The sequence below is a fragment of the Arachis hypogaea genome, chromosome 10, assembly GCF_003086295.3.
Source record: "Arachis hypogaea cultivar Tifrunner chromosome 10, arahy.Tifrunner.gnm2.J5K5, whole genome shotgun sequence".
Taxonomy (NCBI): Eukaryota; Viridiplantae; Streptophyta; class Magnoliopsida; order Fabales; family Fabaceae; genus Arachis; species Arachis hypogaea.
In genome coordinates, this window is record NC_092045.1 from 95752693 (window position 1) to 95778931 (window position 26239).

The 26239-nt window shown below is 35.0% G+C and overlaps 3 protein-coding genes across 10 annotated transcripts; all 3 read left to right on the top strand.

Annotated features, from left to right (window-relative positions):
• On the top strand, positions 1-4389 carry LOC112716010 (F-box protein 7-like). Its single transcript, XM_072205145.1, has 11 exons — positions 1-366; positions 630-716; positions 806-918; positions 1416-1532; positions 1617-1713; positions 1867-1940; positions 2465-2518; positions 2611-2712; positions 2881-2939; positions 3449-3659; positions 3963-4389. Exons 1-9 carry the CDS (start codon positions 351-353, stop codon positions 2911-2913), a joined length of 693 nt encoding a protein of 230 aa, XP_072061246.1. The 5' UTR covers positions 1-350; the 3' UTR covers positions 2914-2939; positions 3449-3659; positions 3963-4389.
• Positions 4390-4713: 324 nt separating this feature from the next.
• Positions 4714-8529, top strand: LOC112717762 (phosphatidylinositol N-acetylglucosaminyltransferase subunit A). Of its 8 annotated transcripts, none has more exons than XM_072205142.1 (8): positions 4714-5565; positions 5654-5980; positions 6077-6283; positions 6659-6983; positions 7321-7475; positions 7675-7765; positions 7929-8045; positions 8132-8529. In XM_072205142.1, exons 4-8 carry the CDS (start codon positions 6714-6716, stop codon positions 8258-8260), a joined length of 762 nt encoding a protein of 253 aa, XP_072061243.1. In that variant the 5' UTR covers positions 4714-5565; positions 5654-5980; positions 6077-6283; positions 6659-6713; the 3' UTR covers positions 8261-8529. The 8 variants fall into 8 exon arrangements, with proteins under 8 accessions (XP_072061243.1, XP_072061238.1, XP_072061245.1 ...); XM_072205144.1 differs by having other exon boundaries at positions 4793-5565; positions 5654-5890; XM_072205139.1 differs by having other exon boundaries at positions 4793-5565; positions 5654-5890; positions 6077-6983.
• Positions 8530-19332: 10803 nt separating this feature from the next.
• On the top strand, positions 19333-22013 carry LOC112716012 (BTB/POZ domain-containing protein At1g21780). Its single transcript, XM_025767850.2, has 4 exons — positions 19333-19599; positions 19683-19828; positions 20656-20771; positions 21290-22013. Exons 1-4 carry the CDS (start codon positions 19481-19483, stop codon positions 21893-21895), a joined length of 987 nt encoding a protein of 328 aa, XP_025623635.1. The 5' UTR covers positions 19333-19480; the 3' UTR covers positions 21896-22013.
• The last annotated feature ends 4226 nt before the right edge of the window (positions 22014-26239 follow it).

Consider the following 26239-nt stretch of genomic DNA (forward strand, 5'->3'; position numbering starts at 1 on the left):
AATCTGCGTTGTATTCGTTTTATTGGCCCAAAAAAGAAAATGTACATTCTGTTTTTGAGAGAGAAAAAAAAGAGGGGAATCCAATATAATTGGTCTTAAAAAGGTTTTAACTGCCAGATGTGTTTAGTTGTCTTAGTATTTGGGACCGCCAACGTGTTAAGGCGCGTACTTACTTTGCTAATCATCCATACGCCGTCGTTTTGGGTTCGTCGGTTCAATTAATCCTTCGAAGATTCTCAGCCTACTCTCTCTTTATTTTTTGTTTCTCGTAACTTCTCTTATCGTTTCTCTTTCTTCTCATTTCGCCCTTCTTCACAAATTCGTGGAATCGTCCTCACTCTCATGTTTCTATGGCCTCAAGTTCAGGTACACTTCTCTTCTCTCTCTCCACTTCGCGCCTCATCTTCTGGATTTCTCAATATTCTTTTTTGTCAACAGTTTTTATTGATGTTGATATGTATTTATCCTAATTTTTTATTAATTAAGAATTTAAGATCAATTCTCCAGCTGAATGGCCATTCAATTGAAATCAATTGCTTTGTGATTAATCTTGAGCTTATCTGAGTCGGTGTTGTTGATGATTTGATATACAATGAATATTTAACTGTATGATTTTTTTTATGGTGCAGATTTTGCGTTATCAGTTCCTTCTGAACTTGAGTCAGTTTTGAGGTTGAGGACTGTTGATTACTTTATTACGAGGAGGCCATGGCTTGGTATGTCCGAAGCTGCTATTATGTTTCCCCTTACCCGTTTTTTATTCTTTAAATTTATGATTTTTAATATTTCTATGTGTTTGTTTCAGATCTTTATGGAGTTAATGTGAGACCTGTGGCGCCATTTGGAAGTGCAAGTAGAAAGCCTTATGTGGAATCTGCACTCATTCATCAATGCTTACCAGATGAGCTGCTTTTTGAGGTAGTGTCACATCATCAAGTTATAGTTTGTCTTCAGTCGATGGCTAGATGAAAATTTTATTGATTGGGGAAATCGAAATGTGACCACAAAAAAAAAAAAAAAAAAAAAAAAAAAAAAAAGAGAAACTTCACAGATAGTCTCCCCGGTCTGCCATATATTGCAATCCTAAGAAGAATCATTTTCATATTCTTGAAATCATTTCCTGCACACCCACATTTGACACTTTAGGAAACTAAATTTCTAAGTTAATATGATGTTTTTGCATTGTTCTTCGTGGTACAGCCTTTAGAATTGGGAGTAGAAACTATTCTTAAAATAAGAACCATAGTATGAATAACATAGATCTTTAACTTGTCAGGACATATGTCGATATCTCTTTAAGGTCTATTCAGTGATTTTTGAGCCGTTAGATGAATGGATATTCTTATGCTGAAAGTTCTGTAGTTACATACAAGAAAAAACTCTCAGAAATAGATATATTGAATGTATATTTATAGGTCTTTGCTCGAATGACTCCATATGACTTGGGAAAGGCATCTTGTGTGTGTCGAAAATGGAGGTACACAATTCGTAACCCTGTTTTTTGGCGCGTTGCATGCTTGAAGGCTTGGCAGGTAAACTTGCTAGAGCTTTTGAATGTGGAGGTTTGACTGCACATAAATATCTTAAGTTCTAATTTTGGAGTCTCCTTTATGAAGCTCTCTGGAGTGGTAGAAAACTATAGGATTCTTCAATCAAAATATGATGGCTCATGGCGTAAAATGTGGCTCTCACGACCAAGGTTGCGAACTGATGGTAAGAACAACAATCTCTTATTGGGTAACCTTATTGCCTGCTCCTTTCATTATATTAATTGGAAACATGTGATGGTTCAGTATTTTTTTTTCTCTTCCCTTGCATTTTAATGTAATCAAGCTGGTGCCTTCTTCTTATGCTTCCACATGTCAGGTATTTATGTGAGTAGAAATACCTACATTCGAGCCGGAGTTGCAGAGTGGAAAATTACTAATCCAGTTCATCTGGTATGCATTTATATCTCTGTGTGTTGCTAGGAAATGTGCATTATGATTATTGCTATTGTTAATCTTTATTACCTTGCTATTAAGTAGCATGAATTATTTGAACTATTTCTTATTTATGGCTTCTGGGACTAATTCTTCAGAAGTGTGCCTAGTCATAAACTAACTAGAAGTTCTGTACCATTCTTAGAAAATTTGCTCCATCAGTAATTTAAATGGTCTTGAACGTTGAACCACTACTCTCATGTATTTTGTGGTTTTATAAATCCTAGCATAGGATCCTACTGTTGTCCTATTGTAAGCCTTCTTAAGAGTTAAAGGGCAATATACTATATGCCTAAGATATTACCTTCTTGTTAGTCCATGAAACTCCGGAACTTGTTAGGTGGCTTTAAGCCTATATGTTGTCCTAGAGTTTTTGTATAAGAATAAGGACTTTGTATTAGGAACCTGTAAGTAAATTTTGTTTGGTGTTTTCTGTATTTGCATATTTACGTTTTCATAATAATTGTTTGTATCCTCTGCAGGTCTGCTATTTCCGGTACATGAGATTTTTCCCTTCTGGGCGATTTCTTTATAAGGTTGTGATTCATGATGTCTGAATGTAGTTGAATATATGTTTTCGGCTTCTATTACATCTAATTGCCTTAGATGTTAATATTGTGTTGTCTAGAATTCTTCTCAAAAGATCAAGGATGTGGTGAAGTTCATGAACTTTCGATCATCTAAAGTAGACTCTGTTTTTGGTGGCCACTACACATTGTCAGATGACAAGGTGAAGTTGTAATTTTTGCCAAACTATGTAATTTAGTTTTTCCTGCTCTTTAATCTCTATTGCTTTTTAAGGAGTAAACATTTTCTTTCCTTCTAGTAAGTTTTACATAATAGCCATATTTCTTTACATAGATGTTGAGTCAAATTTCAATTGAAACTACCATTGCAGGTTGAAGCTGCTGTCTTGTATCCAGGCATGTGACCTACTGTCTTGAGAATTCGCTTGAGGTATTTTATAAGGCCTTAACCTTAATAACTTGTTATTGAAAATTTGTGTTACCATTAATGAATTTGATGCACCATTACATGCGGGTTATTGCTAGGAAAGAGATTAGATTAAATATTCGTTAAATCATCTTCAAATGGTGGGGGATGAGATGGTGAGTTCAGAGAAATTTTTAACTTTGATAATCTGAAAGTTGTTTTGATTCTTGAGTTCGTTGATCCATAATTGATGCCCACTTAAACAGTTGCCTCAACTTGCTTCACTCCCACATCTTATCTCAAATAAGCTAGAAAAAGTAGTATCCTTTGCGGTAAGGATTGAATAGTAAACAGAATTGAATGTAGAAATTCTTTGAAAATTATCTTGTTTTTAGAGGAAGAGAAGTATGCTGCTTTTGTATTTTGCATTTTCCCTGATAATTTTAAATTCCCTTGGAACTTATTTCCTAATAATGAGAGGTTTACTTCCTGTTTTCAATCAACTTTCTTTTGTGGATCTACCTATGATGTAGAGTTAGAGGAACAACTCCAGGGGCCAACAATCGGATGGATTTGATTTCACTTGTCACCAGTGGTGTGAACAATAGCGAGGCAAGTGCACCTGAGGAGGACATTCTTGGTGTAGTTGAAGGATGGCGGGATGATGAAACACACAACCCAGATGTGCCTGCAGTCTCACATAAGAGGGGCATGACTCCTTTTGTCTTTGTTCCATTTGACCAGGTAACTTCTTTTTTCTGCAACTTTTTTGCCCATTGATTTTCAGGCTCGAGTTACCAGTTGAGTAAAATATTAATATTGAACCCCTGCCTCCCACTTTGTTTGTCCGAATATTAAAACCTGAAATTTTTATTGCTTAGCTGTTAAAATAAGGCCTCTACTTGTTAAGAATACACATTAATTACTTATATTTCTTAAAATTACTTTTTCTCTTGATAGAGGAGAATGTTAACATAAATGTTAGGACACCTTGCTCTCAGAAATCTGATTAGTGATTACACCTTAATATTTTTCTTTTTTGTATAGGTGGAGACATCAGTGTTCAATCTTCCTGTGGAAAAAATGGATTATTATGTACCTGGTTGAATGGTGGTGCTGCATAACAGGCTTGGTTCATTTGTAAATATTCCTTTTGTTCCAATGCTAAGGTTATGGGAATTTATATGTACATATGATGACAATGGTCAGGGTCTGAGGGATTGATTCTTGATTTGCGCTGTGGAATGATACTTTTGTTCTGCTTTATGCACTTATATGGAATGTTATTACCCTTAAAATACCGGTTTGTACAGAACACGAAGAATAATTGTAATGCACCACGAAACATGGATTCAGTTGTAGACTCTTCCCTAGATCATAGCTGCTTTTTATGAGAGTTAAAAGAAACTTAACAGGAATAGCTATGTGGAAAAGATTATAATGGGTATGATTTTGATTTACGGAGTTTCTTGTAGATGAGCCGTGCAATTTTTTTTTTTTAAATGGCGCAAGTATTTAGCATTTATGCACATCTTAACCAAAAGGTAGCACTAAATGAAAATCAACGGACAATATTTTTGTACATATTTATATACATTAATATATTTTAATTAAATAATTAAATATTAGAATAATCAAAGTTGACAATTGACATAGTAAAATAATAAAAAAAAATCCATTTTATTTACAGTGCATAATAAAAACCTTTTATAAAAAATTAGATATTTTATATACAGATTTTTAGTGCATACTTAGTATAATAAAATTATAAATTATGATATTATGAATCATGGACACCGGATACAAAGCAACATAATAAGAGCATACTTGTTGCAGATTTATTACAAATATAGTATACTTATCAGTTACCAACAGAGAGTTCATTCTCAAAGGTTATTATATTTATTTAATACAGCAAAATGCACTGTTAGAACTTAGAAGCATAGTTTCGAATGGTAGAACTAGTACGAGCAAGATGCTTGCGTAACTGTTAAGCTTAGATGCTATATTTTTCCAGCTCCATTGTACAGGACAGAATTCCAAGATGGATTCCGCGGAAGAAATGTCTCCTGCCAAAGCCAACACATCTTGTCAATTATTTACCTTAATTTTTTTGGGTAACATGAAAAATAGGTTGCACAATTGCTATACTTGTGGAATTAAAGGAATGAAATTGAGGAAGATTGAACTCACAGAGACATAGGAACAGGTAGGGATGATGGATAACGAGTGGGACTTAGCGTGTTGGAAAGCAGCGACGCAAAGGTGGGAAGCTAAACCGAGCCCCCTCTTTGAAGAAGGCACAAAGGTGTGGATCAAATCCATGACGTTACCGTTATCTCTGAGCACATACTCCACGTAAGCCTCCTTGTCTTCCGTCTCGAACCTTCTAAGCCCTTCGTTCCACACGATCACAGGAACTACCTTCCCACCGCCGCTACCTTCCGATTCCGATTTCGTTGCCATTATTTCGTTTACACTCAACTCCACGCCCTCTCTCGCCACTCGCTGGATGGAAACAAACGACTACGCAACATCATGGGCCATATTTCACATTGGGCCTTCCATATTCACTGTTGGCCCACGTAAAGAAAGTTGAACTTGTCGAAAAACAACTTTGAGCTTGAGTATGAGGTTCAAGTACTTTTAGGTGAGAGTAGTTTATTAATTCAATCACTCTTCAAAGTTCATGGTGGCTGTGGTTTACTGACTCGGGCGTTACTCATTGTTTATTGTAGGAGAGGAGATTAAGTTAAACACCCTCATTTTTCACCCTAGATCTCCGCAGCCTCACCTTCTTCCTCTGCCTCCAACCGCTGCTTCTCCTCTCTTCTAAGGTTTCCTGCGTCTCCGCCGGCGCCAGCCACTAGTTCGCCGCCGTTCATCGACGGTGCGTTCGACTTCGCGTTCTCCGCAAGTCTCGACGAGGTGCTGTTCCCGGCGAGATTCGCTAGAGAGATGGATCGCCGTGTCAGGTCTGGTGGCTCGTGTGTTTATTCGCTAGCAAGGCCCAAATGAAATAAATTATATCCCCCGTTGGATGAAAAACTCTATGATTGGATTGGGTCTGGGAGACACTTCCCTCACAATCTTATTTCTTATTCATCTTCTCTTCTCTTCACGTGTGTTTTGTTTCTCTAATTCTCCCAATCAAATTTTAGTCTCAGGCGTCTTCTCCAATAATCCCAACGAACGAGTGTCAAGACTGGCCTCGCAGGTTAATCAATGGATAGAAAAAAGCACAGAATCATGATGGTCTCTGATTTTTTCTATCCCAACTTTGGTGGCGTCGAGAACCACATCTATTATCTCTCTCAGTGCTTACTCAAGCTAGGCCCTCTCAGTGCTTACTCAAGCTAGGCCACAAGGTCATAATCACATTCTCTGTAATTCAATCAATTTGTTAGTTAATGATTTTCTGCTTATGCGGTTAATTTCTTTTTCGTAATTTCTATGAATTAAAAGAAAAATATATGATACGAGTATTATCGAATTCAAGTAGTGGTTGTAACTCATGCATATGGAAACCGATCTGGGGTTAGATACATGACTGGTGGTTTGAAAGTTTACTATGTTCCGTGGAGGCCTTTTGTTATGCAGAATTCATTCCCAACCCTATTTCCCTCACTCCCCATTATTAGAACCATTCTCATTCGAGAAAGAATCACTATTGTCCATGGACATCAAGCATTTTCCACTCTCTATCATGAAGCTCTCATGCATTCTAGAACCATGGGGTACAGGGTTGTATTCACGGATCATTCTCTCTATGGATTTTCGGATGCTGGAAGCATACATATGAACAAGGTCTTGCAGTTTACATTGGCTGATGTGAGTCAGGCCATATGTGTTTTGCATACGAGCAAGGAGAATACAGTGCTGCGGTCGGGGCTGCCCCCGGAGAAGGTTTTTGTTATACCTAATGCTGTGGACACTGCAATGTTCAAGCCAGCGGTGCAGCCGAGCCGCTCGGAGATTGTTATTGTTGTTATTAGCCAGTTGGTTTATCGCAAGGGAGCAGATTTGCTTGTTGAAGTCATTCCAGATGTATGCCGTCTGCATCCCAATGTGAGTAGATGATTGAAAGAAAAAAGGAAAAATATTTTTGGTTTTTCTTGCATGACATATTTTGAGTGTAATTCCATGCTAAGGTCCCTTGTGGGAATGATTTGACCTTTTTCTGCCGTACTTTAAATTGCAATGTTTTTGTTTGGTTCAATTTCTCTATGGTTCTTGCCCTATTGTTCTGTATAAGTTATATTGCTTTTGTGTAAAAGTCTAAATGCTGCTTTTCAAAGCTGTAGTGGGATGTTAAATATGTGAAGTACCTATAGAACCTCTTTGAGAGGCCACAGCATTCCCAAGGAGTTTGCACATTGCTTTATGATGATAATTGGAATTGTAGGTTCGTTTCATTGTTGGAGGTGATGGACCTAAGCGTGTGAGGTTGGAGGAGATGAGAGAAAAATATTCTCTTCAAGATCGAGTTGAAATGTTGGGAGTCGTGCCACATGCACAAGTCCGATCTGTTCTAATATCAGGACACATCTTCTTAAACAGGTTCAGCTTCCTTATATTTTCCTCCTTTTAAGCTTTTCAATGATGATATTAGAATTTGTATATGTCACCATGTTGTCTAATTTTGGAATTCAAGCAATGTTGGAAGCTTATGTTATTTTCATTTTGAGAGCTTCAACATTCAGGTCATTTTACAATCCATATCTATTGTCAATCATTAATAATGTTTGATCTATTTCAGTTCGTTAACTGAAGCTTTCTGTATAGCCATATTAGAGGCTGCTAGTTGTGGATTGTTAACAGTTAGCACACGTGTTGGAGAAGTTCCCGAGGTGGGTGCAACTTTCCTTCTTTTACCTGTTCAGTATGAGAATAAATGCTCTTTATTCTTTAATTAGTTTAATTTTTCTTACAAAAATCTGTTTCTTTCCAATTCCACAATTTTGGAATGCTGTCTTGCAAGGATTGATATGGATTCACTTCTTTGCTATATAGGTTTTACCAGATGACATGATCATTTTGGCAGAACCTGATCCTGGTGATATGGTGCTTGCAATTGAAAGGGCAATATCAATGCTGCCAAAAGTTGATCCACAAGTCATGCACCACCGGGTGATTGTTGTTTGAGGGATACGTCCCTGATTCAATTGGTAAAAACTAGTTCTTTTTTAATTTTTTTTCTTTTTTCCTTTTTGTAGATGAGGGAACTCTATAACTGGCATGATGTTGCCAAAAGAACTGAAATTGTATATGATCGTGCTTTGAAGTGCCCCAATCAAAATCTACTTGAACGGGTCTCACGGTACATTCTTAACATTATATGTTGAATTTGATTGTAATGGTATTGTATACTTTTCACTTTAAAGAAGGAGGAAAGAGAAGGCAAGAAACGAAAGAAAAGAAGAAGAAGACGTGCAGGAAGAAGAAGAAGGAGGTGCACTTGTAAAGACTTGTATAAAAAAATACTTGTATGTGAAGAATTTCTCTTTTTTTATCTCCCTAGTATTACCCAATACTTTAATCAAATCCGTAACTTAAAAGTGTTATATACGCTGCTTCTCCTAATTGATCAATTTTTCTTTGGAGATTAAAGAAACGTGCCTTCATTGTATATAAATGCATACTTTTTTTTTTAATTCTTAGTTAAAACGCAGCAAATTTTAGAGCTCTAGCTGCAACTAAAAGAGAAGCATGTACATAAAGCACAATGATCTTGAAACATAATAAAAGCTATATACACTCTATATGCAAACACTTCAATTGCTTCCCAAATAAAGAATTAATTAGGTCTCTTCAAGCCTTTACTCTTTTGTGATACCAAAACATGAGTTTGACTCTAGCGTTGCTTTGCGTAGCTTAAGATTTTGTTTCTTGATTTCAGAAAAAAAAAAGAAAGAAAGAAAGAAGAAGAAGAAGATAAAAGAAGTGAAGTTTTTTTGGAAGAAAAGTTCAACTTCTTTCTCTATAATAATAGTATTTTGTGTAAGGAAATTTGAAATAACTATGCATTGAACTTCAATGCGGAAGCAACAGAAATTATTGTTATAGAAGCCTTTTATATTTATTAAAGGAAAAGTATATGGAATCAAGAGGTTATCAGTCAAAAACTAAACAAAACCACATTAATTTATATTAATAATTAATTTTAAATTTCTTAAATTCAAAATTTAAAACATTTTAAATTAATTAAGTAAACCTAATTAAAACCTATAAAAGCCTTCCTCTTCTTTCTCACATTAACCTACTCACCTCCAACAATCACACACACAGACCTTTCTCTCTCACCAATGCTACTGGAAGCGCCGGCGACTTCCATGCTCTCCGCGACACCCTCAATAAGCGCATCCAAGACAACTGGTTCAACACGAAGTCCACCTTCGACTTCGTCACTGACGAAACCTTCTCCTCTTCCCTCCTCAACCACCTCCTTCAAACCCTATCCACCCTCAACTGCGACGTCGCTCCCAAGAACGCGTTCGATTCCCTCATCACGCGCCTCTGCAAGCTCCAGTGCGTCGATGACGCACTCCACGTTTCGGTTGGGAGGGATAGAGAGCGATTGGAAGCAAACGTGACAGGGAGGATGGGAGGGAGAGATGAGGCACCTCGGATAGGGGATGGCGCTGGAGCAACCTGCCCCCATGAATATCAAACCGATTCTGAGGAGGAGCCACCACTCTCCGACACAGTTGCCGCCATGCTTCAATTGAATCAATGAAGATTGAAGAAAGATGAAACAATTGAGTTTCATTGATCTTTAAACACTTGATTAGGTGTTCTGTGTTCAATCCAAGCAGCAAGTGTATAGGAAAAATGTTGACTTTGATTTGTAGAGTTCAATTGATAGTAATCTAAGGATGCGCTTTTGCTTTTTTATTTTTATTTTATTCTTAGTGTTTTTATTTTTAAATTTTATAAAAAAAAAGTGAAAATAATAAAATTTTATTTTTTATTTTTATTTCATGTTTTTTTTGTTGCAGATGTTATTCTCTACGTTTTGCGATATTAGGTGTCGTTTTGATGATTAAAGAGACTGCAAACTACACAATTATAGAATTATAAAAAAAACATTCATTTAATATGAAAAAAACATTCTAATACTTAACAAAAGAAACATCCAATTATATTTTAGCAAAAATAATTAAATATCTAAAAAATTTAAAAAATATATGAAATTTTTAAAGAAATAGAGACATTCACATTTGCAATACAAAAAAATTCGAAAAATATATAAAAGAACATCCATTTAGTATAAAAAAGAAACATTTTGATACTTAGCAGAAGAAACATCCATATATATTAACTCGTAGAGATTTTGAATTCACCCAAAGATATTTGACTGATTTTTTACTAATACCCTTTTGATTCTCTAGCATTACTCTTTATTAAATTATAATCATAATTGTAATAGTATGTGACTTGAAGCAAGTAAGGCTGAGATAAAGATGATTCTTGACCAAGATTGAGATGAATATAATTCTTGATCACAAGTATGGAAAGGTAGATAACAAGTTCTCTAAATAATAGCAATTCCTAACCAACTAGATACCCTAAAACTGAATGCAGTTAAGCTAGGGATATTATATTAATTGATTTACAATTCTAATCCCATATTATACCTATATCCATTATAATAATCACAAGTTTAAACTGATATATATGATGGTTCTTTGTTAGCATAGCATTCTTTTATGATATTGAAGAGTTTGACTATATTGTTTAATTTGTTATTTGTTGATCTGTTTCAGCTTTCTTCCATGTAGGTGACGGCTGAGTAAGGTTCTGAAAATTGGACCGGACCGACCGATTCGACCGAATTAATTAGAAATCGGTCATCTAGCCGGTCCGGTTGATCCCAAAATCTCTGCAAAAAATCGGTCAAAAAATTGGTTGAACCGATAATTAACCGGTGGACCGAACAAACCGGACGAGCTTTTTGAAGTTCCGGTTTTTTAAAATAGCCTAAAACGGCATCCGTTTTTTTACGCAAAAAAAAAACAAAACAAAACCCACGACCCACTAACCTAACCCAACCCCAAATCATTCATCACTCAGTTGTCATCACGCCTCCCTCAACCTTACTTTCCTTTTCCTCCAACGAGCAGAGGGACTCCACCATCCACACCACAATCGACGCTGGCAGTGAGCCAGTGACCGCCAGCAGTGAGCCAGTGACCACCAGCGGTTGCCACCCTCATGGTTTGAAGCGTCTAGTATCATCGTCGTTTGGTCTTCAGAAGAACACACATGACACACCACAGCATAGCTGTCAGCAGTGTCGTCGTCTTGAAGCTTCTGGTGTCGGCGTTGTCGGCTTGTCGTCGGCTTCTGTCAACATCGTAGTCGGGCATCTATTCTGCCGCCGTGAACCGCAGTGAGTTCTTGGGTTTTTCAATTAATTTTTTTTATTGGGTTCTAATTAACTGTATGAATTACTGGTTGCTGCAGTGAGGAATTTAGTTCAGATTTAACTTCAGTTAATTTTTGTATTTTGTTAATTATATGAATTGATGACTTGATGCAGAGTTCTTATTCTGCTTTTTAATTTTTTATTTTGTTAATTATATGAATTTAATCGTCATGTAATTCTGACTTTTACTGGATATAAATTTGATATAAGTTCAATTTTAGAACTCTGGATTTTTAATTTTGCTATATAAGTTCAAAATTCTGCCCTATTGAATTTTGCTGAATTTAATTTTTTATTTTGAATGCTGGATGAATTGATATAATGTTCTGGATTCTGAATTGTTATCATTTTGAATTTTGCTATAATTGTTGGATGTAATTTGTAATTTGGATTTCTAGATTTTAGATTTGGATTCTGAAGCCATGACAAATCCCTCGCCCAATTCAATCCATCATAGCATTCACGGACATGTTCCTGCATTGAAGTATTTTTTCTTTTGTTAATCTCGAACATGTTCCTGCATTGAAGTACTTTTTTTGTTAATCTCTCTGTATGTTGTGTTCTCTTTGGCTAGATAAAGTCACTCTTGGTATGGTAAAAATTTCTAGAATTAGGTAATTGTTGAGAATGTAGTTTAGAGGATTTTTTATTTTTATTGGTACTATTTGTTTCTAAATAATGGAGAGATTTTGTCTTAATTATTATGAATGTATTATCTCTATTAGTGTGTTTTTACTAAGTATCTTAATGAATCCCATGTTAATATTTTTAAGAAAACTGTTATTATCTATTTTTGAGGTATAACACCTTTTAATATAACTTTAAAATTATTTTCATATTAAAATTTTTAGATTTAGAAATTATTAAATTTAAATACTGAAAATTATATATTAAATTTTTAATAATTTTATTTATATTTAATTAAACAGGTTAAACTCCGGTTGAATCCCGGTCAAATCACTGGATCAGTGAACCAATTGTCTTATCGATTTATTGACCGGTCTAGTTTTCGCAACCTTGTTGTTTAACAAAAGGAGATTAGTGTGTGTGACTGTGTTTGTATGACCAAAAAAAAAGAAACAAAAGGAGATTATCTTTGCTTTTAATAATTGACTACCATTAAACATCAACCATTCTAATTTGTATACTACGTTTTATATATAGGAAAAACTCATATGTGCTATTAACTTTATGTAAAATTGATAATTAAAAATTATTAAATTATTTGATTGATTTGATTAAATTTTTATATAATAACTCTTAATTATCAATTTTACGTGAAATTAATTATATCTGAGTTTTTACTTTTATATATATATATATATATATATATATATATATATATATATATATATATATATATATATAAGAAAAATAATTTTCAATTTATTAATTAAAAAAATATTTAAAGTAATACAATTATCTAACTGCAATTACAAAATTAATTTAAAATCAAAGTAAATAAATATAAAATAAATACGAGATATATTGGTACGCACATGGTTAAAAAAAATTACTTAAAGTTTTTTGTGTGTGAATGAGTTGAAAACTAAAGTAAAAATAACTTGTGAGGTTGGGAACAAGGTGAAGTTAGTTAATCTGAGTTACTGCCAAGTGCCAAGTGTCTATTCAGATATTATGGAGCAGGGCTGCAAGGGGGTTTGAGATGCCGTTTGGACTTTGGATTAACTTATTAAAAAATTCACTAAACTCAAATATTAATTTTATGACTAAAAGACAAATAGGTCCCTGACCTTTTAAAACGGGGACATTTTCGTCCCTCAAGATTGGAAAATACATTTCGATCCCCCACGTTTTAAAACGGGAGACAATTATACCCTTCCGTCTGTTTTGGGCCAAAAACGGTAACGGAGCTGGCTGACATGGAGGGGCAGTGAATGACGTGGCCGTTACGGTCGCTGAGGTGGCTTGGGAAGAAATTTAAGTGGACAAATTCGTCCCTGAAGTGCCAAACGACGCCGTTTCTACCACTGAGCCCTATTTCATCCAAACGCAAGGTGAAACTCATGGCCGCTGCTTGTGCGATCGTCCATGATGAGCGAGGGGGGTTCTTCATGCACAAGACCTGGACGGGGATCTTCATGCGCTGTTGCAGGAGGTCGTGATCCAGATGGGGTTGCGCCGAAATGCTTCTGCGGCGTTTATGCCATTCTTTACAAGTCAAGAACAGCATCTAATCCCGATAGGATGTTTTTCGGGTGTCCCTTCTTCAAGGTGAGCAATTATTTTGTATAGCAATTGGATTAGAGTGTTCTGTGTCTAATTATGGTGTTATCTGAAAAATTGCTCCAGGTTAAAGAACGGTGTTGCCGGTATTTTGTCTGGCTTGATGAACACTTGAAAAAAATTAGGGCCATGGAGTCTGAAGCATTGGGTGCTGTGGATGATGTTGGAGGTGTAGACATTGAAGATCAAGTGCTGCGAAGTCAGGAATTAGAAAAAAAAATTCAACTGGTGCGAAGCCATGAACTGGAGAAAAAAATGAAAGAGTTGGAGAGGAAACTGTTATGTATGGAGAAGGAGAAAAAAATGAGTATGTGGCAGATTGCTTTCATTAGTGTAGTTTTTGTTGTTGCTGTATGTTTCTTAAAGTGGTGAGGATGATGAGTTGATGTACAATGTTGATGATGTAATGAAAATTGCCATTGTTGGCTATTCAATGAAAATTGCCATTGTTGAAGAAAAAAATAAGGTAATAATTCTGTGAATCAGCTATTATATAAGATAGTAATTCTGCATATATTATGAGCAAAATATGAACAACAATGTATCTGTCTTAATCCAAAATATAAACAAGTTTGTCACAAAATAATAAAACATCTGGTTGGCATATAAACAAGTTTGCCAAACTACAATAAGTAGACAGTGTTGTTTAATTCATATGTAAGACTATGACAAAAAACAAAAATTCATTCAGTGGTGTTCAGTTCTTCTGATTCTTGGATCCAGCAGTTGGGATGAAATTCATTCCTATGGCCTCACTGCCAACGACTTTGAAGGTCTCCTCTAATGTAGCGACACTGGCACTGGTGCTTTGAGTCTGGGTGGTAGCCGAGGGTGGAGTTGGAGGTGGATTTGCACTTGCTTGGGGCCTTCTGATTGTCTGCTTGGGTCTGAATTTGGAGGCAGCAGCTGGGGTTTTGGTTTGACCCATTCTTGGCAGCTGGGATGGAGGCCTGAATGGAGTTTGGACTGCAGCGGATGGTGTTGTTGCTGCAGCATTCTGGCTCATGTCATGATTCTGCAAAAGTAACGAAATTAGTTTCATGTTCAAATGCATTGACATGAATAAAGTGATTGTGATTATGAGTGCATTATTTAGGGTGGGGGAGGCTTACTGTAGGCTTCTCTTGCACAGCACTATTCTCAGCCAAACTTTCAGTCTGTGTCTGGCTTTGATCCTATGCAACATAGTTCAAACAAGGAAACAACATGGACAAATTAGTCCTTAAAAAAAGTTAAAAGGACATCTTAACCACTGACAAAATTTAAAATGTACAGATCGATCCAAAACAATAACAGGGATACCTCTGGTTGAGGGGCTGATTGTGATAGGGGAAGCTGCTCCAAGGGTTGTGTGTTTGCATCAGTCTTCTTAGCTTTTTTCTTTTTTGGTTTCCAATTTGGGTTGCTTGGTGCTCCCTTACATGTCTTGTAGTTGTGGCCTTTCTCATTGCACTTGCTGCATGTCACTTGGAAGCTTCTCTTGAGCTTGTCACCCTGAATATGAGCCTCAGCAGGATCCTTGTTGCGATTGTGTACTTTAGGCCTCCCAATAGGTCGCTTGATGGGTGGTGGAGCAGGCCTCAGCTGGTCAGTGGTTACCCAAAATTCCTCACTTGGTACTGGTTTTATGCAATGTGCATATGTCTTGTGAATAGATTCCATACATAACCAGGGATGCACATAATCATCTACCTGGTCATGCCTCTTTCTAATTGCAGCAATACCGTGAATGCATGGCATGCCTGAAATAAAGCCACATACCATATTACCTAGCATTATATTAGATCAGCATTACAGAAAATCACTGAAATTTAAAGATATACCGGTCAGTTGCTAAACATTGCATGAACAAGTGTGTTTGATCAAATCCACATCTACTTTGGTCTGCTTTCTGCTAACTTGAAATCTCTTTCGTTCGTTATCTCCCACCCATTCAGCAATCCACCTGCTGCTGGGTTTTATCAGCCTCCGCAACCTTTTCTCCTGAATGGGTGCAAGCTTTCCACTATGGTGCTCTAACAGCCTAATATGCTTGGTCATTCTCCGCATTAGGTAGCACCTAATTTCCTCACACATAGTCAAAACTGGCTTCATTCTGTACTTAACGACTTTTGAATTAAATACCTCGCACATGTTGTTAGTCAGGTTATCCACCTTGGGGCCATGACTGAAGAAAGACTTAACCCAAGTGGCTGGTTCAAACCTCATCAGATACTCCCATGCTGCCTTATTCACCCCCTTCAGCTTCTCCATGGTCTCTTTGAACTCTGGTTCAGTGGTGCACCTAGCACAGTCCCATACGATGTCTCTAATGTGCATATCTTTGAACCTATTTATGAAGTTTTTCCACAGGTGCATCACACAGTTCCGGTGATGTGCTCTCGGCATTACCTCCTTTAAGACTGGTAGCAAACCCTGCCAATTACACATAATATTGCAATAACTTCAATCACAAACACATATATGCGGCAGTTTAAATTGCAGTCAGTTTCAATTAGTCACACACATATTTGCTCTATTCAAAATATCATTCACACCTATGCACTAATACCCATTGCAAACATATATATGCACTAAATTCCATTTCAAACACACACATGCAGTGATTTAATACCCTACACCAATATGCAGAAATTTAACATCTACCATATACATGCATTATATTAATACCCTACACTAATATGCAGAAATTTAACATGATACAATAATATGCAGTGAACTACGGGTCTGACCTTTTGTTGGTCGGACATAAAGTTCCAACCAAATTGATGTGCATCACCCAGATCTTCCTGAAGCAGTATGAGAAACCATTTCCAGGATTCTTTCGTCTCCAATCTTGCAACTCCATATGCTACTACGTAGAATTGGTTATTGGCATCATGTGCCACTGCTGATAGTAGTTGACCTCCATGATATGTCTTCAAAAATGCTCCATCTAGATGGATGAAAGGCCTACACCCAGACTTAAAGCCTTGCTTACAACCCTCAAAGGAGATATATATTTTGTCAAAGACAGGTAGGGATTGAGGGATTGGGATCACATCAACTCTTGCAGTCGATCCCGGATTACTCTTAAGGATTTCCATGGCATAGTCCCTAAGCTTCCCATACTGTTCCTTTTCATTTCCCAAATCCTCTATTTGGCCTCTTTCACTGCCCTGTATACCATCTTCGGATGCAACACTAGATTAAAGTCTTCTCTGAGAAACTCAATTGCCTCATTAGTAGTCATATGAGGTTGACTAGCCATTCTCTTTTCCACTTTCTTGCTGACCCAGTGTTGATCAGCTGTATTGCTGCCCAGGTCTCTAGCACATGTATGCTCTGCCTTGTAAGTCTTTACCTGATAACATAACAATGTCTTGTTGTAGGATAGATGTGCTAGCCATGGACATTCTTCACCTCTGCACCCAACCCTTACCCTTTCTTTATCATTTTTGATCCACAGCAGTTCCCTCCCTTCAGAAATGAACATGTCTTTTACCACTTCTTTGAACCCATCAATTGTTGCAAACTTTGTTCCTATCTCAAACCTACCCTCCCCGAACCCATACTCTTCATTAAAAACTGGAAACTCATGCTTTTCTCCCTCATCCTCGGAAGACACAGGTGTGTGGAGTTCCTCTGATGCATACTCATAAATCAGATCATCATCATCTGAAACCTCCTCACTCACATAGAGTCCAATTGGAGGCATATCCCTGGGTTGCATATTAGGAAGATGTTCTTCAGCATCTACAGCAGGCCTACTTCTTTGTTGATTTGCATTAGGCCCATTCCTTCTGGGCTTCGGAGCAGGCCTGGTCTTTTTGGGCTTTTCTCTTGGCCCACTTTCTTTGGGCTTGGCTGTTCCTCTGGTCTTCACAGTAGGCCCATCACCTTTGGCAGCACTACCCCTTGCACTCCTTACTCCACCTCTGTTTTTAACTCCACTTGACTCTGTCCCTGTCCCTTCTTTCACACTGCTACTTGTCTTTGGCAGAACCTTGTCCTTTCCTTTCACACTTCTTTTTTTCCTCATCCTATTATTGTCTTCATCAACACTGGAACAGTCCTCATCCGAAACAGTCTCTGAGTCACTTGGAGGAGGTTTATACATTTCATCCTCCTCACTTTCTTGCCCATCAGCTTCTGTGGATGGTGATGGTTGGAGCTTTCTCATGATGCTGTCCACATCAATTGGGTCATCAAACTCTTCCACCACTGCTTCTGCCGCAGTAGCTTCATCCACTATCTCTGGCTCATCAACTGGATGGTTGAAGTAAATGTAGAATTCATCCGTCGTTAAATTCTTCATCTTATTCTCTCGGAGTTCATTGATGCCTGCATCTCCTCTCAGAATGTGCAGTCCACCCTCAAGATCACTGCTAGTTGGGTCAAACCAATACACTGCCCTATATGATGCATACCCCAAACCCTTGAACAGTGTCACCAAATCCCCGAAATTCACAAAGTCTAAGTCCATCTTCGGAAAATTTTCAACTTTCCCACCAATATACTCAAGAGCTCCACTGGGTTTTCTACCAAAACGGCCTCCGTGGTGAAAAACAGGTACCACATACATATCATCCATTTGCATTGTCCACAGGTAGAAAAACCAGAGATTAAACTCTACCTAATCAAAATTTCTAAATCAGTTAACTTCACATACATTTTCCTCATTCTTTTACCCCAAAACAAAAAAAATAAACTGCAGTCCCCCCATAACCCAACCCCATGCATTATCAGTTAAACAACACACAAACTCTTCATTATCGCCTACCTCTGTAGATGATGGCAGCTTCTTCTCCACGCAAAGCTTGCCGTAACCTTCAACACCAACCACCTCCACTGACCACACCACCGCTTTCAACTGTAGGAAGTCGTTCTTTTTTTGGAGGGAGAAGGGCGTTTCTGTTCTGGTAGGATTTTCTGTAATATATGGAGTAAGGGTTGGGTGTTATGGGTAATGCGAAGCTTCATATATGGGGGATGGTGGAAACGGCGTCGTTTGGCACTTTAGGGACGAATTTGTCCACTTAAATTTCGTCCCAAGCCACCTCAGCGACCGTAACGGCCACGTCATTCACTGCCCCTCCATGTCAGCTAGCTCCGTTACCGTTTTTGGCCCAAAACGGACGGAAAGGTATAATTGTCTCCCGTTTTAAAACGTGGGGGATCGAAATGTATTTTCCAATCTTGAGGGACGAAAATATCCCCGTTTTAAAAGGTCAGGGACCTATTTGTCTTTTAGTCTAATTTTATTTATGGTGCAGTTTAAATTTAATAACTTTTTTTAAAAAATTCGATATTAAATTTATAATTTATAAATTAAAAAAATTAAATACACATAATAAATTTTAATATTAAATTTTAAATAATCAATAATTATATAATAAATAATAATAAAAATAAAAATAAAAATTAATTAAAATAAATAAATAAATAAAATTATTTTAAACAAAAAAGATATATTAAATAATAATAATATATAAATAATATAAAAATATATAATAAATTAAATATATTATAAATAAAATTATAAATATAATAAAATAATATTATAATATATTATGTAATTTTAATTAGATTGGATTTTGAAAAGTAAATCTAAAATTCCATTCTATGTATGTAATTTGCAAAAGTTAAATCAAATTATAATTTTAATCAATTTATAATTTAAATTAAATAGAATAAACGGTTAAATTTAAATCGGTTTAGATTTCATCCCATATATATATATGAGGCACGTAGGCCATTCAGGTGACTCAGGACTCAGGAGAGTGAAACAGTATTTGTGTCTCTTTCAATTCATCATCATATACACAGAGATAGGGATAGGTAAACCAACATAGCAACCTAAGTCAAACTGCTTTAGACTCAGTCTTCTTCTTCGTCTTCTCCTTTTGCCATGGCCATGGGGGATTCAAGGGTTGACACAATTGCACGCTTAGCTCAATGGAAAATCGATAACTTCGGACCTTGTTCCTACAAGAAATCTGACCCTTTCAAGGTCGGAATCTGGAATTGGTATCTATTCTAACCTAACCTAATCACCATTTCTGTTCTCTCTGTGATTATCGTAATCATCAGTTCATCCATTTGCTGATCAGGTACTTATCCATAGAGAGAAACAGGTACCTCTACATACACCTGTTTCCAGAACCTTCTCGTGTCTCCAAGGAGCAGCCACCCGTTGCTCGTTTCATTCTTCGTGTTTCCAATGCTGGCTCTTCCCGCAGGTTCTATATTTCCCCTGGTACGTACTCACTCGATAACACAGTTTCCAAGTAATTGACTTGACTTCAGCCTCTTAATTATGTGGCTCATATGATATCTGTTCCTCTTGTTTTGTGAAAGTGGTATAAAGAAAAAAGGGCTAAACTTTTTTGGTTATTTGCATGGAGATATAGATAGGGCAAATTGATTAAACTATAGGTTCCAGGGAGTAGTATAAATTTGTAAAGTGAAGTAGGTGCAATAAACTTTGATTTTGTTCTTGGAGCAGGACTTGTTTGGTAGTGAGCTTGGAAGATAATAAATCCAGATCATCACCCTCCTTAGAAGAAACTATCGCTTTATTACTTTATTTTTGTGTTATAAATAAAAGGTTCCTGATTTTTGTATTCTAATATTCCACAAATTTCAGTAGAGGCAGTAATTTGTTGCATTTAACCCCAAATTGGAACTGCTTTACTGTTAATGTGACCGGAAAGTCAGAAACACATAGACAAACAGTGTTTAATTCAGTCCTATTCTGGCCCATAAATGAAGTTAGCAATGCATGACTAAAATTTTGTCCGTATCGGAATTGAGTCGGCCTAAGGCAACCACAAAACTCTCCCAAGCCCTTATCTATGCCTCATGTTATGAGTGTTGTCCTCTGGCTTAGTTTTGTTTGCATTTGATTTTGATGTCTTTCTTATTCTCTACCACTTTATTTTCCAAGAAGAAATAGGGTAATTTCATATTGCAACTCAAAGTGGTAACCAAGGTGTTTTTGAGATTGTAATAGCAGTTTTAGGATTGCACCATGAAGTTGAAACACAGCTTGATTCTTATTTCTTTTTGCTTTTGATGCTGCAGTCCATGAAAGGATACTTAGGACATATGATGACTTTGTCTGGCCTGTTGATACTTCATTTGTTGGTCGCTTCATTATTGATGTTGAATTTCTTGACTTGAAGATATGCCCTCTGAATGTGAGTTCCTATCCCTGAATGAATAGTTTAACAATATTTGATATTGGAGTACCTAAACAATTATATTTTCTCTTTATAAGTAAAATGGTTTCCCTTTAGGTGGTGTCTTGAAACAACTTTAAGATAATACCTGTAATTCTATAATAGAGATACAAGTCTTGAGAATTGATTTTTAAACTAATTTTTGTACCTGCAAAAACAACACACGCTAGAGGCACAACTTTCCACTATCTTCATCCTTTCTGTCATGAGACAAGAGCCAAACACTACCTTAATATATAAGTAGCAGATGGTTTCCTTAAGATATATATATATATATATGTGTGTGTGTGTGTGTGTGTGTGTGTGTGTGTGTGTGTGTGACATTCTAAAATCTGAAATCAGTGCAACCCCTGAAGTTAGTTTGAGTTGCTTGCATAGCATATCATCTAATTCTCTATTGCTTGAATTGATCTTAACCTTTGATCTAGTTCTGGACTACTGCTGCTTAACCACTGTCCTTTTTCTTTTAAACTCAGGGTGGGGAAGCTAGTTCTATATGGCCATCCGAGGGAAAATTGCAATCCATTGCATCTCAAAGTACTCTTAGTTGCCTCTCACGCATGCTTGACGATGCTATTCATGCTGACCTAACCATTATTACAGCTGATGGTACATTGAGAGCTCACAAGGCAATCTTGTCTGCAAGTTCGCCGGTGTTCCAGAGTATGTTTCATCACAACCTGAGGGAGAAAGAGTCATCTACTATCCATATAGAAGACATGTCGCTAGAATCTTGCACGGCTCTTCTAAGATACTTGTATGGAACAATCAAGCAAGACGATTTCTGGAAACACCGGCTTGCATTGCTTGGAGCAGCCAATAAATACGACATCACCGGTCTCAAAGACGTGTGCGAAGACAGTCTGCTGGAAGATCTTAACTCCGGAAATGTTCTCGAGAGGCTCAACGAAGCTTGGCTTTATCAATTACACAAGTTAAAGAAAGGATGCTTGACCTTCTTATTTGACTTCGGAAAGATATATGATGTTAGAGATGAAGTAAACAACTTTTTTCAGCATGCTGATAGGGAGCTAATGATGGAGATGTTTCAGGAAGTGCTCACAGTTTGGAGACCGGTATAAACTAACATGGGAAAACTATTTGCCCCATGAATCTTTGTAAATATGATAGATTATTGTGATACAATAATCATATTTGCTCTTTACTTTATCATTTAATAGTTGGTGTTTTTCATATAAATTGTTGATTATCACTACTTTTCTTTAATTACCCTAGAAGTTCCTATGGCTATCATTGCTCACATTCAAATATTTTCAAGTTTTTAAAACATTTACTAAATTTTTAATTGAGAATAAATCAAGAGATCTGCTTTGCAGAAATGATGATCAAATTAACCTAATTTTAAGTTGAAACTAATGGTAAAAATAAAATGCTTAAATGAAACAGTTTTATCGCACGCATAGTTGGCAATTCTCTTAAAAAAATGTTGGTTATTCAAATACTAATATTCTAATTACAGTTATGCTATTTGTATGTTAAAGGTTAACTATTAAATTAGTTATCCTACATATATAAGAAGGTATTTAAGGAAATAAAAAATAACACACCAACAAAAATGAAGTGCCTATTGATTTTATTTTACATTTATGAGAAGGCTATAAATGGAGAGCTGGTTAGAGTGTTAATTCTAATGTAAAACAAATACAAATAAAAAATATTCATCACCTAATATATTTTGTATATTTATATTATAAGTATAGATATTTGAATATGTAGAATTGAGTGAAAAATTTGGTGATGAGGTCCATTCTCGTGCGAGTATTTGAATCATTTTCCTTATATACATCTATTCAAAAGAAGAATTAGTCATAAAATAAAATTAGAAAAATGAAAATATAATCATTAGGGATTTTAATTATAAGAAAATAATCAATTACGAGATGCAACCAATATATAATGGGAATCAAATTGTCGATATAAATATTTGAATAAAAATAAACAGGCCTAAACTTTGTGATATGATGCAATTTGATTTATGTTTTTGAATTGGTTCTCCCTTTAAAGGAAGAATCAATCCTCATTTTTGGGTATGTAATAAAAAAAAGTAATAAATTAGATTTTACTTTATCTTTTTATAAAAAAAAAAAAGTTAAAAGAAATGATCAAGATACAATGTAATTATATATGGGTAAAATTAGATGTGAAACATGATGATATGACATATTATGATATATTTAATCTTTCAAATAGTTTATCTTAAAATGAATATTAATGAATGAATATAGATAAATGAAAGAGAATTGAGGGTGAAACATGTCATGGAAATTTGAGTAAAGAAGAAGAAGAAAAAAAATTAAAACAGTGAAGAAGAAACAGAAATAAAAAAAGTCAATATTAATGAGATCAATCAACAATTATTTTAAAATTTGATGTTAGTTGAGAAAAAATGTGAAAAGTGAATATATAAAGTAATTAAGAAAAATTAATTGTAATATTTAAAATTAATTTTTCATGTTGTTAAAAATTGAGTTATGTGATATATATGTTAATGATAGTTATCAGTGGCTAAGAAAATAGGTGGTTGAATCTTAGCTTCTTTTTCTATTGTATAGTACTTTTATTTTTTTACAGAAACCTAGAAAATATTTTTACTTTTGTCTCGTATCGAGTTGAGAGACATTTTCATTTTGTCTCCTAAGTAACAGAAACAGAATCGAAGTAGAGAAGAAGAAAAATATCAGATGTATCCTGATTTAGCTACTTGGTGCAATATAGCCTACATCCAGTCTCTATCACAACTATGATGGAATTTCACTATCTCTTTTTCAAGATTACAAACACCAATTCTTTCCTAGGATCTATCCAATCCTATTTGGGACAAATCCAGATTCTAACCCCAATCTAAATTTGACTAGATCTCAATCTAGCTTTCAACAGCAAAGTACTAACCAATTTGTAAGGGAATTCCCACAGGATTATGACACAAAATAGAAAGATGTACAAAGCAAACCTGAGACATCTTATGGTTTTTTCTCCTAGTCTAACTCACTGCATTTTATCTCTCATTGACTTTTTCTTATAAATCTCATCATGTTTGCCTTTTACAATGAGACTCAGACAGATCAAAACTAAGAAAAAGAAAATACTTAAAGTACTACATGAAGGAGAAAAACTCTAACAGCTTGGATAGCTATAAGAGTGAACTCTGTGCTTTTCACTTACTCTCCTTACTTTTAACCCTTGGCCGTTCACCCTTAATATAGAAGAATGAAACTTCCAAGGTTGAATCAGGTCCAACCCTAACACCGTCTTCTTCTCCAACCTCAGAGACTAGCAGCGGCTTTAACAGAGAAGAAAGAGAAAACTAAATCTGTTGCATGCAACTCACCTTTTCTCTCTCATCATTTTTCTTCAAACTTCTTCAATCTTGACCGTTAAGTTTGACTTTGGCTCTAAATTTTAATTCTGAGCGTTGATGAGCTTCTGAACCAAGTTGACTTCATGTTCTCTATTGTTGCTTTTTCTGTACTTGTGACCTTGTAGCTTTCTTCTTGGTTCCTCGGTGTAGCACAAGTGAGGAAAGAAACTTTTTGATGTGCTTGACCGAATGAGATTAGCTACTTGACCGAAACCCCTCCTTTTTTGCTTTGAAATGGTAACAATCTTTTTGCCTTTTTTCAAAACCTATTTTCTGTAGTTTTTCATTTTCTTTTTTCTTCTTTTTTGATTGAGTGATGTGATCAAAGCAAGAGAGAGAATAGAGAAGTGATGGCTTTCGGTGGAAGTTTTAAGGAACTTAATTAAATTGAATTTGAAATTCCAGTTACCAAGAGTGAGAGAACTTTATGAAACTTGTGGTCACTTGGATTCCTTCCCTTTTTTTTTTGTCAGTGAGATTGGACAACTCCCAATTCTAAGTACTCCAATAGATTGGACAACTCCCAATCCTAAGTACACAACACACCCACACACTCCTCACACTTTTACCACATTTTTCCTCAATTGCAATCTCTAGGGTTTGAACCCTAGACTTTTGAGATAAGGAAGGGGAGATATGCCATGTGAGTTAAAGCTCATTAGCGAGTTCCTTCCTTTAATTCATGGGCTTGTGATTGGGTTTGTCTTTTCCTTCTTATTTCAAAGTTCAATCACTAAATTTTAGATCAAGCCAAATTTAAAATGATGGACATGTACTTACTCATTTGTTTATTAAGTCAATATAGAGCTTAGATTGCTTTTTTTTACACTAAACAAAATTCATTAAACAAATAATTTGTAATACTTTAATAAATATCTAATTAATATTTTAATAATATTTGATTATTATTTTAATATTAGTTTTTCAAACTCAGTTAAGATATTGGCCGAATAAATATTGGTTGAATAGCATGTCTATTTCGAAAATTAATTATTAAAAACAACGGTTTATAATTTTGTAACACTTTAACAAAGAAAATCTATATGTATTATGAATATGTATATTGTATGTATATAATTCTGTTATTGACTAAAATCATCCATTTGTATTCATGCGAGTTAAAATTTTGGAGAAAATTATTTACAACATATTATTGGATAGTCACCAAAAAAATTTATTATTGGATAATAGTAGTAAAAAAGGTTAATAAGTTGGAATTATTTGACATAGATATTTGAATTGGGTTCTTATTATTTACATCACACTTAAAAGAAAAATTAGTTGATTTTTTTTTGTGTCCATTAGTTGATATATATATATATATATATATATATATATATATATATATATATATATATATATATATATATATATATATATATATGAGAACCTAGTCAAGATATAATGGAAATTAAATTATGGAAATTGAGATTTTGAATAATAAATAGGGTTGTAAGAAACAAAAATGTAATAGTGATTTCGAATTAATTTATTTAGATTTGTTCATTTAAGAGAATAATAATAATATAGGTGTTTATCTAATTTAATTTACAATATTTCTATTTTAGCCATTTTATCTATAATTACACCATTGTATTATAACATGTCAATTTATTAATCACATATGAATATGTAATACAACTATAAGTTTGTAATCTTTTTAGTAATTATTAAAAAATATTTATAAAAAAATATAATATAAAATAATAAAATATGAGTAATGATTAGGATGCCTAATTTATCATCTTAATACTTAAATGAATAAGAATTTAAATATGTATGTTATTTTCATAAAATATTAAAAAGATAAAAAATAAAAAAATTATTTATTTATAAATTAGAAAAATAATTAGAAGGATGAATTAAGACTTTTAATAATTTTTATATAAATTAAATAAATTAGTAAAGAATATAAACTTAAAAAATACAAATAGAAATATAAATTGAATAGATATTTTTTATACATCACATACATAGGTATATATACTAGTATATTATAATAAAAAATAATTTGGCCTAATATATAGTAGTCAAGTTGTTCCCAATT

What these genes read in the sequence shown, in the direction of transcription:
- LOC112717762 (XM_072205137.1), top strand. Translation starts at nt 6,462, where the DNA reads ATGACTGGTGGTTTGAAAGTTTACTATGTTCCGTGGAGGCCTTTTGTT. An exon ending in GGACACATCTTCTTAAACAG is followed by an intron (nt 7,476 to 7,674) that starts GTTCAGCTTCCT and finishes GATCTATTTCAG; the next exon opens with TTCGTTAACTGAAGCTTTCT. An exon ending in CACAAGTCATGCACCACCGG is followed by an intron (nt 8,046 to 8,131) that starts GTGATTGTTGTT and finishes TCCTTTTTGTAG; the next exon opens with ATGAGGGAACTCTATAACTG.
- LOC112716012 (XM_025767850.2), top strand. Translation starts at nt 19,481, where the DNA reads ATGGCCATGGGGGATTCAAGGGTTGACACAATTGCACGCTTAGCTCAA. An exon ending in AAGGTCGGAATCTGGAATTG is followed by an intron (nt 19,600 to 19,682) that starts GTATCTATTCTA and finishes TTTGCTGATCAG; the next exon opens with GTACTTATCCATAGAGAGAA. An exon ending in CAGGTTCTATATTTCCCCTG is followed by an intron (nt 19,829 to 20,655) that starts GTACGTACTCAC and finishes TTGATGCTGCAG; the next exon opens with TCCATGAAAGGATACTTAGG.
- LOC112716010 (XM_072205145.1), top strand. An exon ending in TACGAGGAGGCCATGGCTTG is followed by an intron (nt 717 to 805) that starts GTATGTCCGAAG and finishes TGTTTGTTTCAG; the next exon opens with ATCTTTATGGAGTTAATGTG. An exon ending in CAGATGAGCTGCTTTTTGAG is followed by an intron (nt 919 to 1,415) that starts GTAGTGTCACAT and finishes GTATATTTATAG; the next exon opens with GTCTTTGCTCGAATGACTCC.